The sequence below is a fragment of the Nelumbo nucifera genome, chromosome 7 (genome assembly GCF_055504915.1).
Source record: "Nelumbo nucifera cultivar China Antique chromosome 7, China Antique-T2T, whole genome shotgun sequence".
NCBI classification, from domain to species: Eukaryota; Viridiplantae; Streptophyta; class Magnoliopsida; order Proteales; family Nelumbonaceae; genus Nelumbo; species Nelumbo nucifera.
The window spans coordinates 32,185,939-32,204,051 of record NC_142655.1 but is presented as its reverse complement, the minus strand read 5'-3'; the positions used below and the strand labels follow the sequence as shown (position 1 = coordinate 32,204,051).

Genomic DNA, 18,113 nt, shown 5'->3' with positions numbered 1-18,113 from the left:
ATAAGAAAATTTCAGAAAATCACTCCTCATACATACCTATTGATAGGCCAACTACAACCAATCCAGAAAACCACAATTGTGACCTTTCAGATCATCAACACACCCCACACAAGTGTTGCACATCAACTGATCACTGATAGTCCCTCTACGATACATCAATTAGAGGGTTTCTCTAAAACTCCACTGAAATCACACCTTCTATTACAACTGGAGGCATGGATACCTCCCTAGGCAAGAAATGATAATTCCTTTTTAGTCTCTCTTCGATCCTCCAAGTATTCACCAAGAAAACTGAAGTTCAACCCGCTAAGGGTGCTCAGGAAAAAAGAAATTGGGAAGAAAATCCTTGGTCGAGGGGTACCAATTGCTATCGTCACCAAGCTAATATGCCTATGCTTAACTAACAACAATTCTCATGGTCCCTCCTACCACATCACTAAAATCCTTCAATGGTTGGGCCACCAACAAAGTATGGTATGGATTTTTCAATATTTTCATAAAGGTCCTCACCATTTCTTCTTTCAATGTAAAGTGGTGCAATTTAACTGCTATCTCGTGCCACTTGTATGCATAATTAAGAACTGTCTTTTTCGCATTTTATACCATAGCTTCAAGATCAACTTGGTTTGGTACCAATTCCATGTTGTAAGAAACATGATCCAGAAAAGATTTACTTGGTACATTTCATTTCATTAGTACTCTCAATGAATTTATTATTATCAAAACACAGAATCAACACCCATGAGTAATAACATACAAGTACAGATGTTCCTATTTGCAGTTACAAGTATTGTGACGTTAATATGACTAGCAAATCCAAATTCTAGGACAGCAAGGTGCAGTTAAGGTCCATTAACCATACTACGAAGAACCCACAGATGTGACGATCCCACGACTCCAGATTCAAAGGGATATAGGTCATCGACATAAGAAGTACACACTTTGATAATGTGTATTCAAACATACATCACAACCAACAATACCGGGAGTCTAGAACACGTAGATACCATATGACGATTAATAATATATCAACCAATGTTACTTCCAATCTACTAAAAATTCATTACAAGATATGTCAAATTGTTGTTAGGTCAACGAGTGATTGATCATTGATAAATCCATCTTATTGTTTTTCCCGAAAATCATTTAAAATATATAAAATACATTATTTTTTAATTTCTAAAATTTTCCTAAAAATTAAGAATAATCCCTTTTTGACCTAGCAATTAAGAATTTGAATGATACCCTACAATTCAGTGACCACTTGAATATTTTGAGCCTTTGTAGTGATCTAATCAAAAAGCAGATCAGCCAATGTTCTATATTTAATACGCAGGATCATTTGGGTGTGTTAAAGTCTCAAGAACTTGTGAGGCAATTGCTATAGTAGAACCCATAGAGAGAGAGAGAGAGAGAGAGAGGTTTCTCTGATGGTGGTCCAAACATCATCAGCAATTCATCTGTATCATGTGGAATATGTCTTGTTATTTGCTTGCTGTAAGCCTGTAACTACAATCTAAATGGAGCAGACCATCTGCCATTCAATAAGGCCATATAGTTTAATGTGAACCATTGACCATTTAGCATCTCCAGAGCATACATGATCAATAAAATGAGTACAAAGAACGATAATATTAACATCAACAATATTCCTATAATAACTGAAGCTACATACCCATGAAGTAAATACCATTCTTCTGTACATGCATTAAGAACTACAATCAATATCACAAGTAACAAAATCAGAAGGAATGACAACTGACGAATTATGAAATATTGAATACTACAACTTGAGATTTAATGTTACTCCCTTCAAAGATAGACATCATCATCAACAACAACAACAACAACAATTACTGGATTTCTACTAAAAGACAACTTAAATGACCCGCGGAATGACAAAGAATTTCATGAATTAAATCGACATTTAACACAGTGAAGACGTGTGGCTCATGAAAAACAGAGGCCATATCTTTCTCGTCAACTTCCTGACAGTTGAATAAATTATTACAGGGAAACAAGTCGAGATAACAAGCGAATGTATCAGATGGCTGCCAATTCCAGGCTTCTGTCCCTCGCAGAAAGATAAATACATTAACTCCTGGCATTAGGTTGATCTGCAGAAGTAACAATAGTTAATAAGTTGATTATTAATTTTAATTTAAAAGAACCTACTGTTAAAATTTTCATTTCATTAGAAAGTATTCTACTTGAGATAGATCAGTTCCAACCAAAACCCAAACAAATAACTCTCATTTGCTAATCTTTTAATACTGGTATGACCATATGTAGTAATCCCAACCAAGGTCAAAATATCGAAACGTATCCATGTGTATCAATAAATATATATTGGTTTTCAGGGTAACCAATATGCTAAATGATGGATATTATGTGATTTCTTTTGTTTTTAACTTTAGAAGTTTATGTGACTTATCTTGTCAAAGTGTTAAGATCAATGAAGTAAGAGAAAGATGTTTCTATTAAAAGAAATGATTGACACACAAATTTTGCATACTGAGAGTATTGATACTTTTGAACCTTGATCCCAACCAATCCCTGTATATAGCTTGCTATACGTTATCTATACTCCGACCACAAATATGACATGACATACTGGGTACATCTAGTGTCAGCTATCATTTTAGCTTTCGTTTTGAAATGTGAAACCAACATTTAGGAGGATGTTCACCAGTATGTATTATTTTGTTTTTCAAACCAAAAATACCTTACACATCAGCAAAAACAATATGATTTTACTGATGTGATGATTGCTCTTTATTTCGAAAAACAAAATCATACATATTAGCTAATTACTCCTCTGGATTATTTGGAAATTTCTTACCAGTTGTTAGTTTGCCACTTTCTTCGTGATTAGTACTGCCATTTACATGGGCTGAGTTGGAGGCAGAGCCACTGTCCTGGGCACCTCGGTGTAGAAGGTGGGAGAAGCCTTGTCCTATTGATTTCCACCATCCAGAGGATTGCAAATTTTCAGTGCTTCCAACAGAGGGGGGCTCAATTGGCTGAGCTGAAGCTGGATTCAGTTCTGAGAATCGTACAGCTCCTAAAATCCGTTCTGGCAGCTCTGATTGAGTTTGACTCTCAATTAAAAATGCTAGATCAACAGTCAGTGTTGTAATGTAACCAAATGCTAAGTGAACAATCGCATTTGCAACCATTGAAGCTCCAATATCAACATCAACTTCTATGTAGTTCTCCCCTATGAAATACTTGCAAGAAACAGCTCGTCCAAGTATACATATGGCCTGCTCCCCCACTGCTGTTCTGACAATCCAAGGACCCTTTACAATATTGGCTATTAATTTAAGCCTTGAATTCCGGAAAGCATCATCCCCTTTCAAAAATTGATCCATCAAGGACCCCTGTGGAATAGGATCCAATGATACAAAATATGCTACAGCGCTATAGTTATCCTTACTAGGGACTTGTAGATTAAAAGCCCATACAAAAGGCTTATCAGCCATTGGAAACTCATCCTCGATAGCTTTCCTAATATGGCTATTTGGGTGATTTAAGATCTCACTAATTTTTGAAGCACCTTTGATCCAATCAAACCCAAGAGGCCTTAGAAGGTAGTCACCTGCAGGAACCTTGACTTTGGTAGTCAAATACTCTGGACCTCTAACCATGAACTTATCTCCTGGTGGGGAAGCCCAGCCATTTGGGCAGTTATCTGGTTCAAGAAGTGGAACGGATCCTTCATTTTTCACTCTTTCTATCCACTCATGCTGATTGTTCCCATCACAGCAAGCCATATGAAAACAAAGTAACCTGGCAATATATAAGATAATCATGCAACCAATCAGAAAATTATGAGATAATCATGGAGAAGATATGGAAAAACATGTAGATGAATATTTACATTAGACTGTTTATTATTAAATGCAACAGCACTGTATTATTATTAATATTTTAAGTGCTCAGATTGTACTATGCACAATTATAGTTGGCACTTATATAATGCACAATTATTTGGTAAAATCTCAGGTTGGCAAGCATGAGAATGCAAGTTCAATTCTGAGAGCAGTCACTTCACTTTGTGCTAAAAAAATTCCAAAGGTTAGGACCATATCCAGTCTACCCCTCCCAAGACTCCAGATAGCTGGGACCAACATTGGGTAATGTGCTTTTTATCTATTCATTCTTTCTATGCTGGGCTAATATCCAAACTTCCATGCAGTCAGCTGTTTGATGCTCAGTGCCTGGTTTTACATGCATATAGAGGCTGTGGTAGCTGACTGCTGGCATTTATTAGGAGAGCACATGTTAGGAACTGCCTAACCAGGGTTTTTCGAGGAACCACCCTCCAGAACAGAAATGAATATAAAAAAAGAAACTCAGATCTGATTTTTCATGCCTTCCCCATACATGAACACACCCTTATATAATCATCATTGCAATCAAATCATTTCGGTTATGCTTGTGGGTCCGTGCTAACTAAATCCTGCGGATGTGGATGATGTGGCCTCCTGCAAAAGACAAGCTGTCCTGTAGCTTTCTCACGTGAGGTCTCTGCTGCGACATCCTCTGGGCCTGGCCTAAGGGGCTGGATTGGGTTGGGCCTGACCATCCCCTCCCGGTTGAAGCAGACCTTGGCCTCAAGGTCTAGCTGAGGGAAAATCATCTTGCAGCTTCAGGTAAGGCTCCAAAGTGGCATCCTCAATAGGAAGATTATCCCATATCACCAATGCTTCTAGTATCACTCTGCCATTTTTTCTAACCCATCGAAAATCTGTAATGAGTTTTGGTTAAGCTACCAGAGACCCATCTTCAGTGAAGTCAGGATGAGAAACTCCCTGTATGGTTCCTTCTTTAAGGTTCCCTTTGAGCAAGGAGACATGAAACACAGGGTGGATTTTAGACCCGGCTGGGAGTTCGAAACTGTAAGCAGCTACTCCAATTTTTCCACAACCCGAAAGGGCCCAAAATATCGAGGGGCTATTTTCCTCCAAGTCAGACAAGGCAAAGAAACTTGCAGGTAGGGATGCAGTTTGAGGAAGACCCAATCCCCCACCTGATACTGCACATCTTTGTGTCTGTGATCATAAGCTTTTTTCATTAGTTTCTAAGCTCTCAGTAAATTTTCCTTAAGTTCCTTGAGGATGGAATCCCTCTTCAAAGGTGTTCTTCTAGGGTAGCCATAAGCCACTGATGTAGAGCCCCATTCATATGGAATAACAGGGGGTGGATCTTGCCCATACAATGCTTTGAAGGGAGTCATAACTGCTGCTGCATGATATGTGTTGTACCACCACTCAGCCTATGGCAACCACTCCATCCATGATTTTGGAAGGTCCCCAACAAAGCACCTCAAATAAGTCCTAGGCACCTGTTTACCACTTCGGTTTGCCCGTCAGTCTGTGGGTGGTAGCTGGTGGATTTCTTCAGTTTGGTGCCCTGCAGTCTAAAAAACTCCCAGAATTTGCTCATAACTGGGTCTCTATCTGAGACAATCGACTGCAGGGTGCCATGGAGCTTGGCAACCTCCTTGGCAACCATGGCAGAACTATAAGGGTGAGGCAAGCCCACAAAATGGCTATATTTGGTGAACCAGTCTACAACAACCAGTATAACTGACTTCCCTAGAAATTTTGGAAGTCCAGATATGAAGTCTATTGAGATATCATTTCATTCCTGGCCTGGAATGCGCAGTGGATGTAACAGTCCATATGGGAGCTGAGTGTCATACTTCTGCAGATGACAAATTGAGCAGTTAGCTACAAACTCCTGCACCTTGGCCCTCATTCCCTTCCAAATGAACTGAGAAGCCAGCTTTTTATAGGTGCGCAAAACCCCAGAGTGCCCCCTTTCTGTTGTACTGTGAAATTGCTCCAAGAGCACGACAATGAGGCTGATTTGGTTGTGCAGATAGTGAACAGTCAGCCCATCAAATATGCCCTCCATTTTAGGACCGATAGCACCACTGCTATGAGCTCTACTTCATAGGCTGATTTGGCTGAAGTTTGGTCAGATAATGGCTTGCTAAAGAAAGCTATAGGCCTGCCTTCCTGCATTAAGATGGCCCTTATTCCACCATGAGAGGCATCGCTCTCAATCACAAATTCCTTACTGAAGTCGGGCAACATAAGTACAGGAGGGGACTGGGCCATGGGTTTCCAGGCAAAGGAATCCTTCTTGAGCAGCTGGGTCAATGGAGCGGCTATCTTGCCATAGTTTTGGATAAACCGTCAGTAGTACCTGGTCAGTCCAAGAAACCCCCGTAGATCTCTAACAGTTTTGGGTCTAGGCCAGTTTGTCATACATGATACCTTCTCCGTGCCTGCTATCACCTTACCACCCTCTACTATGTGGCCCAAATAATGGACCCTGGTCTGCCCAAACTGCATTTCCTTTCTTTTGCAAAAAGCTGATTTTGTTTAAGAATTCCAAGAGTAATTTGCAAATGGGCCAGATGGGTCTCCCAGTCCACACTGTACACTAGGATATCATTAAAAAAAACTATGATAAACTTCCAAAGGCTTTTTGAAGGAATAAGAAAGAAAATAGGGAGAGAAAGAAGAGAGAAAATACCTGGAATCACTCACAGGGTGCCTAGAATCACTGTAGAGCATGGGAATCACTCACCATAATTAGCATAAGCTGAAGAAAACTCAATATATTTCACTGCCTTTGTGTAAAATGTCCATACATATTTATAGACTCTAAACTCATAATAATCCTAGGAGTCAAACTGTTAGACTCATAATAATCTTAGGAGTCAAACTGTTAAACTTAATAATCCTAGTAGGACTCAAACTAAGCTGTCATATCCTATTTCAATTCAAAGAAGTCTCAATAACTCTAATCCTACTTATGCAATGACTCAAAATTTTTTTTGATGAATAATGACTCTGAAATTTTAAATGTAAACAAACTAAAAATAGACAATCAAACCCTATTATTGGACCCTACAGAAAATTTTATACCCTTGGTGTTCAATTCAGTCCAAATTCCAAGTACCATCAGGTCCACCGCTATGCCATATCAGGACCTGTTGTAAGGCCTTCTTCTTTCTAGAATAAGTCTTCAAGGGTGCTGATCGATTCCTATCACTTGGCCCAGGGTACCAATAGGATTCTATGATTGTGGGGGCTCTTGGAGGTGGCAGGCAATTGGGTTCACTAAAAACCTCTTCATATTGTTTTAAAAGGCTGGGTGATTTCAGCTGGAAGTCATTAGGCCCATTCGGCCCAGTTGGCTGTGATAAAATAGGGCCCCCGCTGCTAGCTCCCAAACACATGAAGGTAGATCTAGGTCAAGTCTGAGCCAACTAATCATAGCCAGGTCTACTGGTTTGGGAGCTCTAACATCATAGCCTTGTAAGTGCACTGCACCATAGTGTCCCCCAATTGGAAGTCCATAGTTAAACAGTTCCAATCACATATCACTGGGCCCGCCAAGGTGTCTCAACCACTATTCCCCAGAACTATGTCAGCCCACTAAAGGGGTACAAGTCCACCTTAAACCGGTAACCTTGCACCTTAAGGGTCAATCCAATGCAAATTCCATCACATTTCAATTGTTCTCCATTGGCCACCCGAACCATAAATGCTGTGCTGGGTAGGACCATCAGCCTCAATTGTTTCACCAGGTGCATGAGATAAAATTCATGGTGTTGCAGCTGTCAATTAAGATAGGCACGTGTTGGTTGAATTGGATCTCAGCCTATTTCAGTTCCTCCAGTGTCTAGAATCGGACCCAAATCTTCATTATCTCCATCAGGCCCATTGGTCTCAAGTAAAAAAGTCTACTGGGCCTGCATTTGTGACCCAGCCCAAATTTCTCTTCACAATTGTAGCAAAGACCCTTATCTCTGTGGGCCTGTATTTCGGCCCAAGTCAGTTTTTTAAGGGCGACGGTCAGCCCAATTGGCCCATTAGGGTGGAAATTTAGTTTGTCCAACATTCCTTCTCCTTTGATCAGCGATGGTGTCCTGTTATTCATACCAGGGGTTTTGATGGTCCTCTTCGCTTGGTTGTTTTCTTAAAACAATCGAGCTAACCCAACTGTTGCTATAATAGTTGCTAGCTGCATCGCCTTTACTCCCAGGCGTATTTCATCTTTGAATCCCCCCAACAAAACACCCCACCAAAGCCTTCTCAGGCCAGCCCCGGACCCAAGTGGCTAATTTTTCAAACTCTACCTGGTACTCCCGTACCGATCCTTTTCAATTCCAAATGTTAAGGCTGATTCAAACACACCCACATCCTCTGCCTCTTCAGGACCCTCATAACTTGAAGGACTGAAGTCCACCAAAACACAATCCCAATTTCTTACTCGAATATCTGTATCAACAACACTATCCAAGTCCATCTTTTTCTCAATCCTTCTAACTCCATCAAGTAAGGTAACAGCATTATCCTCATGCAGGTAAAATCTAATCCCAAACAGCATCATCGCATCAACATTTATATATTCATAGAAGGAGGAGAGCTTTCTATTAACTGATTATATAGCTGACTATTAAAATCAAGGCCATGTCTTGAATCTCGAAGCAGGGTTTCTCATCCAATGGATAAGCATTAACATGCAACAAACAAAAAACTATGTTTAAAAAAGGCACATGCATATATCAATAAAAAAAGGAAAAGGCAAACAAATAACATGTTTCAGGTATATTTAGTTTCAATCATCCTTTGTAAACCACCATAGGCTTGTAGAACATCAGATAAAAACCTTTAGGATACCTTACAATCATTTGTAAACAATGGCAGTCAGACCATGAATTCCTATTTTCAATATTTAGCCTCAACAACTTCCTTACAACAAGGACAAGATTGGAGAAAACCCAAAATAGAACTTGCACATTATTGAATTCATGAACTACATTTTCAGTAAATTTAATTACCTTAGAAAAATAATACCAACTAGTTTGAGTATTTAGCCAGATTTTTTTTTGATAGGTAACAGAAAAATTTAGCCAGAATCTTTTTACACTACTGCATCTGAGATTTATTTGTTCCAAGAAAATCACATCGATAGTTCATTGTAATGTACAACTGAAACAGTCACAGTAAGAAGAATCAATAACCAATCAGATTATCAGAAGAGTAGAGAAAGTATCTTTACTTCCAAACGAATTTTCTTCTTATGATCATTAAATACAAATAAAAATGTTAAATACGAAAAACAGTTCAGTTTCAATTCCGTCAATCGCAAATAGTAGACAAGACACAAAACCCAAACTGCAGTGTTGGGTTTTCTTCAGGGAAAAAAACGAAGGCGCAAGATTAAAATGCACAAGACTCGCATAACAACGCGATAAAAACGAAACTTTTTCTAAGTAGTTTTATTGGAGAAAGGAAGAATTCTTACAGTATATTTTAAATTGACACAATTCAAACACCGAAATGCTTATTGACGAAACATAAAATAAATTAAAATCATAAAAACACTTGGTGTTGTGATTGAACCCGAGTAAGAAAGAACCAGCAATTCAAAAAATATCCCTCTGATCAAAATACAGTCTTCTTTTAATCCGGCAACATAAAAGGGGTAGTGAAACGTCAACCCCCCACCGCCCAAACAAAACAAAAAAAAAAAACAGTGTTTGTAGAAACAACATAAGTAGATATAAAACGGATCAATCAAACAGCACCACCAATAAAAAGCTGCAGAGAGTCCAAAATCGTCCCTCTTCGGAAGAATTTCAGCTGGTTTCCACAAAACCAAAACCAAAGCAATCTCAACGTTAAAAGATAGACAAAAAAGAAGAACAGTAATATTACAGATAACTAACTAGTCATCGAAGTCTACATGCTTCAAGAACAAAGACAAAAACCCTAACCTTTATGGAGATTTCTCAGGTCGATCTGTTCAAACGGCGTTCTCGCTACTCCACTGGAAAACCAAATTCGAGAAAGAGAGAGAACTTAGATATCGAAGTCTTCAGTCAAGCATAGATACTTAGATCTCAAGAAAAACATCTTCCGTTTTCGCCGGAATCAGAAAGCCAAAGAAACAAGTCAAGAAGAAGAGGTCCGTTGCTTTGAAGCTTCCCGGCGATCAGTGGACCCCCTGGCCTTTTGTCACTACTGGCGGCAATAATTAATAAAGCTTAGATCTTTCAATCATGACCGTCCGATCCAGTTACATCTATTACAAACTAGGCAGGCTCTATACAGCCGAAATAGCTTATCGGCTCTCTCATGAAAGACAAAATCGTTGAGCCCCTCGGAAGTTTTCTTCCGTCGAAAGGAGAGAATAACTTCGACGGTACGTTGAAGGGTATAAATGGACCGGTTTTGGATTGGACCCGTCTAATTTAAAATCAATTTGGACGGATTGGACGGACTAATAAGAAGGTATTATGATAATTCAACTCTAGTCAGAGAATGGAGAGCCTTCGTTCCTCCACGTCCCCATGTGAGAAACCCCGTAACTACTAATTAGTAAAGTATAGGGCGGCCCACATTTGGCGTACCTTGATTTTTCTTTGTTTTGGGAGAATGACGTTTCAATACAGGATCAGAATTTTTAGGTCGAAAATACAGTTGAGGATGCTAATTCACAAGAGTGGTGGTATTTGACATTTTGAATGTTTATAGGTTTATAATGAAATTCAGAAATCTGTAATGAGCCTGTTCCTAGTTTTCTGATTTTTGATAAATAAATATAAGCATATACCGAAGGTTCAGGGATATAATAGTCAATTAAGAAATCTGTAATGGGCCTCTTCTAGAATTAGAATTGTAGCTTCTACGCGTGTCTTTTTATAAACTTGGCTTTTATGCAAGGGGGCGGGGGAAGAATACAACAGAATTGCATGCAAAGAAGTACAAATGAGTATAAGTCTGTGGAACTTTGTTTTATATGCGTGTGCCATGTGGATTGTTCATGGATTGCATCCTTCCAAATGTTATAGTTCAGTCCACCCTTAGGGTAGAGCTAGGATTTCTAGGGGTGGACTGAATCTTGCCCGTGGATTGATGCTAAATTTATGGACAGGATGCGGTTTATAGGGAGGCTACTAGTAGATTAGCAAGGGATTGTAATTCAAATTTTTTGAAGTAGATTGCAGTTCACTTATCCAAAAATTAAAGTAGTTTATAGTAAATTGGCAACTTCGGTTATGTTTTCAAATAAATTGCAAAATAAGTTATTCCTAAAAAAAATAATTTTTTTTGACAAAACTGCCCCTAGAAAAGCAAACATATATCCACCTTGAGTTTCGCTCTCTAATTTTGATAGTGTTTAATATTGAGTTATTCCAGAAAACCTAGTTGAAATAAATGAAATCCACAAATCCTAAACTTCTTTAATTTGTATGCAAAAGGTCCATAAACTAACTACTCCATAAAACCCATATGTTCGTCTATGATACAACTAAATAAAACCCCTGCTTTAAACTGTGCACAGAACCTCCAAACAATGTTTTAAAAAATGACCCAAAGGTTGAGCTATTTTTTCCTTCGGGTCGAACCAGTTAGATCGTCTCACTTGTATTTAAAGTATATATATATGTGTGTGTGGGTGTGTGCGTGTGTTGGATACATTATATATATTTTTATATTTAATTTATACTTTTTTAATTCAGTTTTTAATTTTTATTTATAAAAATATTAAAAATTGCAATTTGATGCCAAAAAAGGGGTTTTTTCACAAAAATATTGGGCACCTTGGGACGCATAGATCTTGAAAAGTTACATAAAAAAAAATCACCAAAATCGGCCATCCAAGTGCAAAGTTATGGCCTCTAAAAGTTTACATGCATTGAGTGTGCAACCAGGGACCCAATCACCGGGTCGAACCAGCCAGGTCGAACAATTCTTGACCAAACCAATGTTTTTTCTTGTCTAGCGAGTCTTGACTGAACCAGAACTGGAATCATGGTCGGGTAACAGTTCAAACGGTTAGACCAACTGGGTTAATGGCAGGTTGAAAACATTGCCTCCAAGTTTAAGATTAAGAGAACGCATTTCTATCTTGGATGCTTAATTGGTAGGCTTTCAACATCTAGATTCCTAGTTATTGTGTCTCTACATGCATTTCCACAATAAATTTTACAAACATAGAAAATCTAACTTCATAACTATTTATTCCAACTCAAATCTACCATTATTAAGTTCTCCAAACCTACTAATTATATAATTTCATCAATATATAAGAGAAAATATGAAGGGAAAGGTAATAAAAAATAGAAAGCCTAACTTTACAAATTATATGGTTGAGAGTAAAAGGAAAAACATCTTAAGTAAAGACAAATTCTTAAGGGATTTAAGGTTGTGTTTGGTTTGAAGGAAAAGTAGGAAAAGAAAGGGAAAGGCAAGGAAACTTATACAAGGTTTGTAAATGTTTCCTTACAAACCTTGGAATATTATAGTTTTAGTGAATTGATTATGACTCGGATCTGACATTAAACAAGGCAACCTAAAACCTATACGAATCAATCTAAATAAGCAAAATATAAGAATGATAGAAAACCTAAAGGAGAGTGAAATTGAATGATCTGAATATCTTTTCGTTGCTCTATGCTTATGTTGCCTCTATAATATTTTTCTAAGTTGAGCTAAAGCTTTGATCACCTACCCTTGTTGTTTCACATGTTACGATCTATGCAGGTAGCATAATTCCCCTAATACAAATTGTCCATGTTTGTCCTTTCCATAACCAAATGCATCTACTAGCACATTTGCAAATTATTCTGACCCACTGAATAAGTTCACCCTATTTGAGTCGGACAGTTTACCTCTTTAAGTGAATAACAATACATTCTTGGGCCTTCCTTATTAATGACCATGTATAAATATCCATTTTTTTTACATTGTCATATATCCAAAGGGAATGGTAGAATTTAAGCCCTTAGAGGAGTGAGCATAACTCTACTCTTATATACATTCTCAGACTCCCATCGCATTCTACAACCTATACGGGTATGGGTAAGGTACGGTATTAAGCTAAACCCAACCTTCCCCGACCTGAATTATGTGGAAAAGCATATAAACTTTATGTATTAGGTGTTGAGTTTAAAAATATTTTGAATTTTATGTGAATGATAATTGATAGATTATGTGTTTTTTACATGTTTTAATCAAATAATTAGAATTTACAAAACACACAGAACGGATGGTGTTTAACAAATTTAGATAATATGTGGCAATAAACAGATCAAATGATCAAATGGTGTTTAACAGAATTAGACACCCTTTGGAATTAAACAAACCACATCGTCTTTTTGAAAATTTCAATTATTAGATAGTAATAAACAATGGTCAAGTAGGTGATCTCATAGTATTTGCACCCTTAAATACATTTAGAACCAATAAACCTCAAAGTTGTATATGATTCTCATAGGTGGCTAGATCATCAGGTATATTGTAGACCGAATGGTGTTTAACAAGTTTAGGCAGCATCCAGAAAAATACATATCGGGTGGTGTTTTGTAGACCTAGAACCATCTAGCATTACAGAGGCTGAATGATTGCTTACAATTTTGAGTCATCAACTATAGTTACATACATTTATTACACAAGTGATTTTTAATACACTCAAATTCCTTTAAAACCCAACAAACCACATGGTTGTATATGAGAATCATAAATGCACACCATCCGGTATGAAGAAGACCGAATGGTGTACTATAGACTTATAAACCGTCCAACATTACACAGGCCGGATGATTGCTTGCAATTTTGAGTTATCAATTATAGTGTTCAATTCATCTAAAATCCATCAAACCATAAGGTTGTATATGATTTTTACAAGTGTATAGACCATCTGATATAGTGGAATTAGGATGGCATTTTACAGATTTAGAAACCATCCAACGTTAAACATATTGGATGATTGCTTGCAATTTTGAAACATTAATTATAGTTGCAAGAATATATCCCCAGTTGATCTAGTTGTAGTTATACCATCAAATACATCTAGAACCCAATAAACCACATGGTTCTGTATGATTCTCATATGTGTATATACCATTTGGTATAGGGCATGTCGGATGGTGTTTTGTAGAGTAAGAAACCATCCAACATCACAAAGCCTAGATGGTTTATTGTAGTTTTAAATCATCAATTGCGATTGCAAATATCTATTATTTAGGTGATAAAATAGTATTTACACCCTCAAATTTATTTAAAACCCAACAGACCATAAAGTTGTGTATGATTCTCATAAGTGAATAGACCATCTGATATAATGGATACTGGATGATGTTTTATAGACTTAGAAACCATCCAGTATTACATAGTTCGGATGATTGCTTACAATTTTGAATCATCAATTATAGTTGTAATCATCTATTACGCAGGTGATAAAATAATAGATACACCCTCAAATTCATCCAAACCCCACTAGGCCATAAGTTTGTATATGATTTTTACAAGTGTACAGACCATATGGTATAGTGGAGACCAAATGGTGTTTTACAAACTTAGAAACCATCTAGCATTAAACAAACCGAATGATTGCCTACAATTTTGAAACATCAATTATAGTTACATGAATCTATCCCCAAATGATATAGTTGTAGACTTGTAGTTATACCATTAAATGCATCTAGAACCCAATAAACCACATGATTATGCATAATTCTCATATGTGTATAGACAATTTGGTATAGGTAGCCCGAATGGTGTTTTATATACTTCGAAACCATCCGACATTAAATAGACCATATTAAATTTGCCGCTAAAATATGCAAAAAGTGCTACTAAAGTCAAATCTTATTTTGAATTATTGATATTTTATCAAAATCAATGGTTTAGATTTTATTTGTTCAAAGAGCTTAAAACCTATAGAAAAACATATGCAGGTATTCTTCCCACTCTCATTTCCCATTCTTTCCTCTAGTTTCGAGTCTTTCCACAACTCCGTCTTCTCAACGAGCACAAAGTGAGAGGAAGGATTTTTATTTTTGAAGAACATAGAGAAGAAGAGAAATATTAACATTTGAGAGAAGAAGAGAGAGTATTATTACAACCAACCCAAACCAGTGCTATGTATCTCTTCGGAGAGAGCCAAATCCAATTGAGTTTCACTTGGGTTGTGACTTTCAAGGACAAAATTAGTTCTCTGTAGCTTGGATTGTTGAGAGACGAGTGTTTGGAAAGCAATCCTACAAGCAATATGGAGGGCTCTTTGCTAGGTTTTTATGGATTGAATTAGAGCTCAATACCCCATCAACGTTGTATGAAGCCACCCTCTTCTACGACCCTTGTTTAATCCATTTGATATGCCTACATCCTTTGATATTTTATAAACTACAATCTATAGTTCGACCAAATATGGAAGCTCTATCCATTGGTTCACTCATGATTGGCTCATTCCAGTTCTTGGTAAAAATGCTGAGTGGTAAGTCTCGACTGATTCAAAGCCACTCCATCAATCTTGGGTATCATTAATCCTCGACATGTATATCTTGTGGTAAGCCTTACCTCACTTTTTGTTTTGTGAATCCTAGCCTCCCGGTCATTCCTTTCCTTCTTTTTGCTCTGTATATCTTAGTGCTTATTTGACTACGAATTGAGATCTAGATAAAGATACAAACCATTGTTTTGGCCCAAACATGTTCATGTTGCATAGTAGTTTACATCATCAACTCCTCAGGCTTAGTTTGTAAGGAGTACAAATGCAAATATGTAGAGTGGAAAAACCTTATATTTTGTATTATTTTCTATGTATTTGCATTGTACATATTTGTATTTGTTAGACAGTGTATGCCTTTAGCTTCAATCAGAATGATGTGTCTTATGACATTTATTGTAAATGAATAAAGTACATATTTGATTCGTGTTACTGTGGTGTGTTTCTGTGTAATACCCTTAAACTGGACACTATGAGACTCGTGTTAGTTTAGAATGTTCACAGCTGTTGGATAAGTCTGGGGAGATTTATCATGCCAAGACTGACACTGATGTGCCGCCAAGTTGGTTGGGGTAGCCTATCTCAGCTGCTAGGGTGAGACCCGAGGTACATGCAGTGTAGGTTTACTTGAAACCCTGAACCGGACTAGATTTCCAGTATTATCCTGGACCTTGGAGATTAATGGGCAAAACTGGAAAGTTACACCTGACCCCTAGACTCGATTATGATACTGCAATAGGTGTCGGATTGGGCTGTCTTTGATATGCCAATCAGTGAGATCCTTAGAGGGGGTCAAAACCTGGGTATGTTGGAACAGCCCGAGAATTCATCTGAGTGGGTGATCATAGTGACAAGATCATCCCCTTTGTCGAACAGAGGTAATGATCGGGGATGCACTCTCTCTAATGGAAACCAAGACTGCCGACAACCGATTTCAATCGTTGAAATTTGTTTTGCAAAATATATTTATATACAAATATACATATATATATATATATATATATATATATATATATATATTATGGTTTCAAAATGTTTGCAAAAGGTTTTAATTCCCGGGATCCATGTGAGTAGAGAGTGTAACACTGTTCATTGCAGCCGAGGGAGATGTCCTCTCGTGTCAGGTAGTGTTTGATCATTATGGTCTGGGAGGTTAAGTGTAAGACCATTGAGGGTAATACCTGATGGGCTAATCTTGCATCTGCCCACAGTCCCTAGGTTTTTATAAGGTGGTTTGGCCCAAGGACCACCTAGTGTAAGTGTTGGGCCCATTAAGAGCCCATGTGATGGGTTCAAGGGGTTCACTGTCCATAACAGTGTATTCGGCTAGGCCTTGTAACAAAGGATGGGCTGAACCCATGTGGCTGATATGTAGATCAATGTTTTGGTCCCACGCTATTCAAATAAGAATTTGAATAAAAAAACTCCTAATGGGATTAGAAGCTGATCTCTTTAAGTCTATAAAAGGAGGAGGGGGCAAACCATTCAGTTCATCCAAAAAAAACCCAAGACATAAGATCTTAGATCACACAGAGAGAAGACAACAAACAGTGTGACTGCGCCATCTTCTCCTTGTGTTCTCCTCCTGTTGCCGCCAACTACCAGTTCGATCTCCATTGTAGGAGCGATCAAGAAGGGTCTTGATATCAGCCTTTGGAGAAAGGCTGATCTGAAGTCATGCTCACAGCCTCCCTTGAATTCTTGCTGAAGGATTCAGTTCTTGGGAAGAACACTGCTGATTCTGCTCCACCCTACACTGTGTCATCTTCAGTGGGAGTAGTCTTTGGAGATTTCTTTGGGCGTGAACACCTTCATTGGAGGATACTGTTTCTTCGTATCAAGTATCTCCTTCTCCTACCTTTTGGTTTTAGATTTGGTTCGGTTCTTGGTTCAAGATTGATCCTTGAGAAATGCAATTTTTCTAAAACAGGGAATGTGATTCCTAGATGGGAAGAGAGAATTTTTTTGAAATTTCGCCCAACCTACCTGTAGGGTTCGGCCATCCATATGATGGATCTCTCATCACTTCAGTGGTATCAGAGCCAGGTTCAAGTCTTGAACCGAAATAAATCAGATCTGAACCTGCGCAAATGGGCAGAAGGCGTTCTACCCGATTTGCGTAGATTAGGGTTTTTCTGGGAAACCGGTTCCCAGTTAAAGGGTGAATGATCTGAAATTAATTTTTATAAATCTAGATTTTATTTAGAATTATTCTTTATGATTTTCTTGATTTATGGGTTGTTCGTACAAAGGAGATCGAAATCTTTAATGGTGCAAGAAATCTGCGATTTTGCAGTTCTATTAATTCTGGTCTTTAATTAATTTTTTTTTAATTTTTAGACTGAATGTATAGGTATTCGATCTGATGTAATATTAATATAAAATTAGGGTTTTTCTATTTTATTTTTTTCAAGACCGAAGCTACATGCGCTGGAGAAGGAGAATTCGCAGTTTATGAAACTGCAAACTGTGATCTAACATTTGTTTTACAGGTTTGAGATGCGCAAACAACCCTGTTACTAATTCTTTCAAGACCGAAAGGAGATCGAAATCTTTAATGGTGCAAGAAATCTGCGATTTTGCAGTTCTATTAATTCTGGTCTTTAATTAATTTTTTTTTAATTTTTAGACTGAATGTATAGGTATTCGATCTGATGTAATATTAATATAAAATTAGGGTTTTTCTATTTTATTTTTTTCAAGACCGAAGCTACATGCGCTGGAGAAGGAGAATTCGCAGTTTATGAAACTGCAAACTGTGATCTAACATTTGTTTTACAGGTTTG

At 37.6% G+C, this 18,113-nt stretch overlaps 1 protein-coding gene across 4 annotated transcripts; it reads right to left on the bottom strand.

The window, feature by feature from the left end:
* Positions 1 to 1,613: 1,613 nt before the first annotated feature.
* LOC104598263 (ENHANCED DISEASE RESISTANCE-like protein (DUF1336)) lies at positions 1,614 to 10,119 on the bottom strand. Of its 4 annotated transcripts, none has more exons than XM_010260226.3 (4): positions 9,809 to 10,119; positions 9,623 to 9,674; positions 2,843 to 3,792; positions 1,614 to 2,117 (listed from the first exon to the last, which is right to left on the bottom strand). In XM_010260226.3, exons 3-4 carry the CDS (start codon positions 3,774 to 3,776, stop codon positions 2,095 to 2,097), a joined length of 957 nt encoding a protein of 318 aa, XP_010258528.1. In that variant the 5' UTR covers positions 3,777 to 3,792; positions 9,623 to 9,674; positions 9,809 to 10,119; the 3' UTR covers positions 1,614 to 2,094. The 4 variants fall into 4 exon arrangements, with proteins under 4 accessions (XP_010258528.1, XP_010258527.1, XP_010258526.1 ...); XM_010260225.3 differs by having other exon boundaries at positions 9,620 to 9,674; positions 9,809 to 10,118; XM_010260224.3 differs by lacking the exon at positions 9,623 to 9,674 and having other exon boundaries at positions 9,809 to 10,102.
* Positions 10,120 to 18,113: the final 7,994 nt, after the last annotated feature.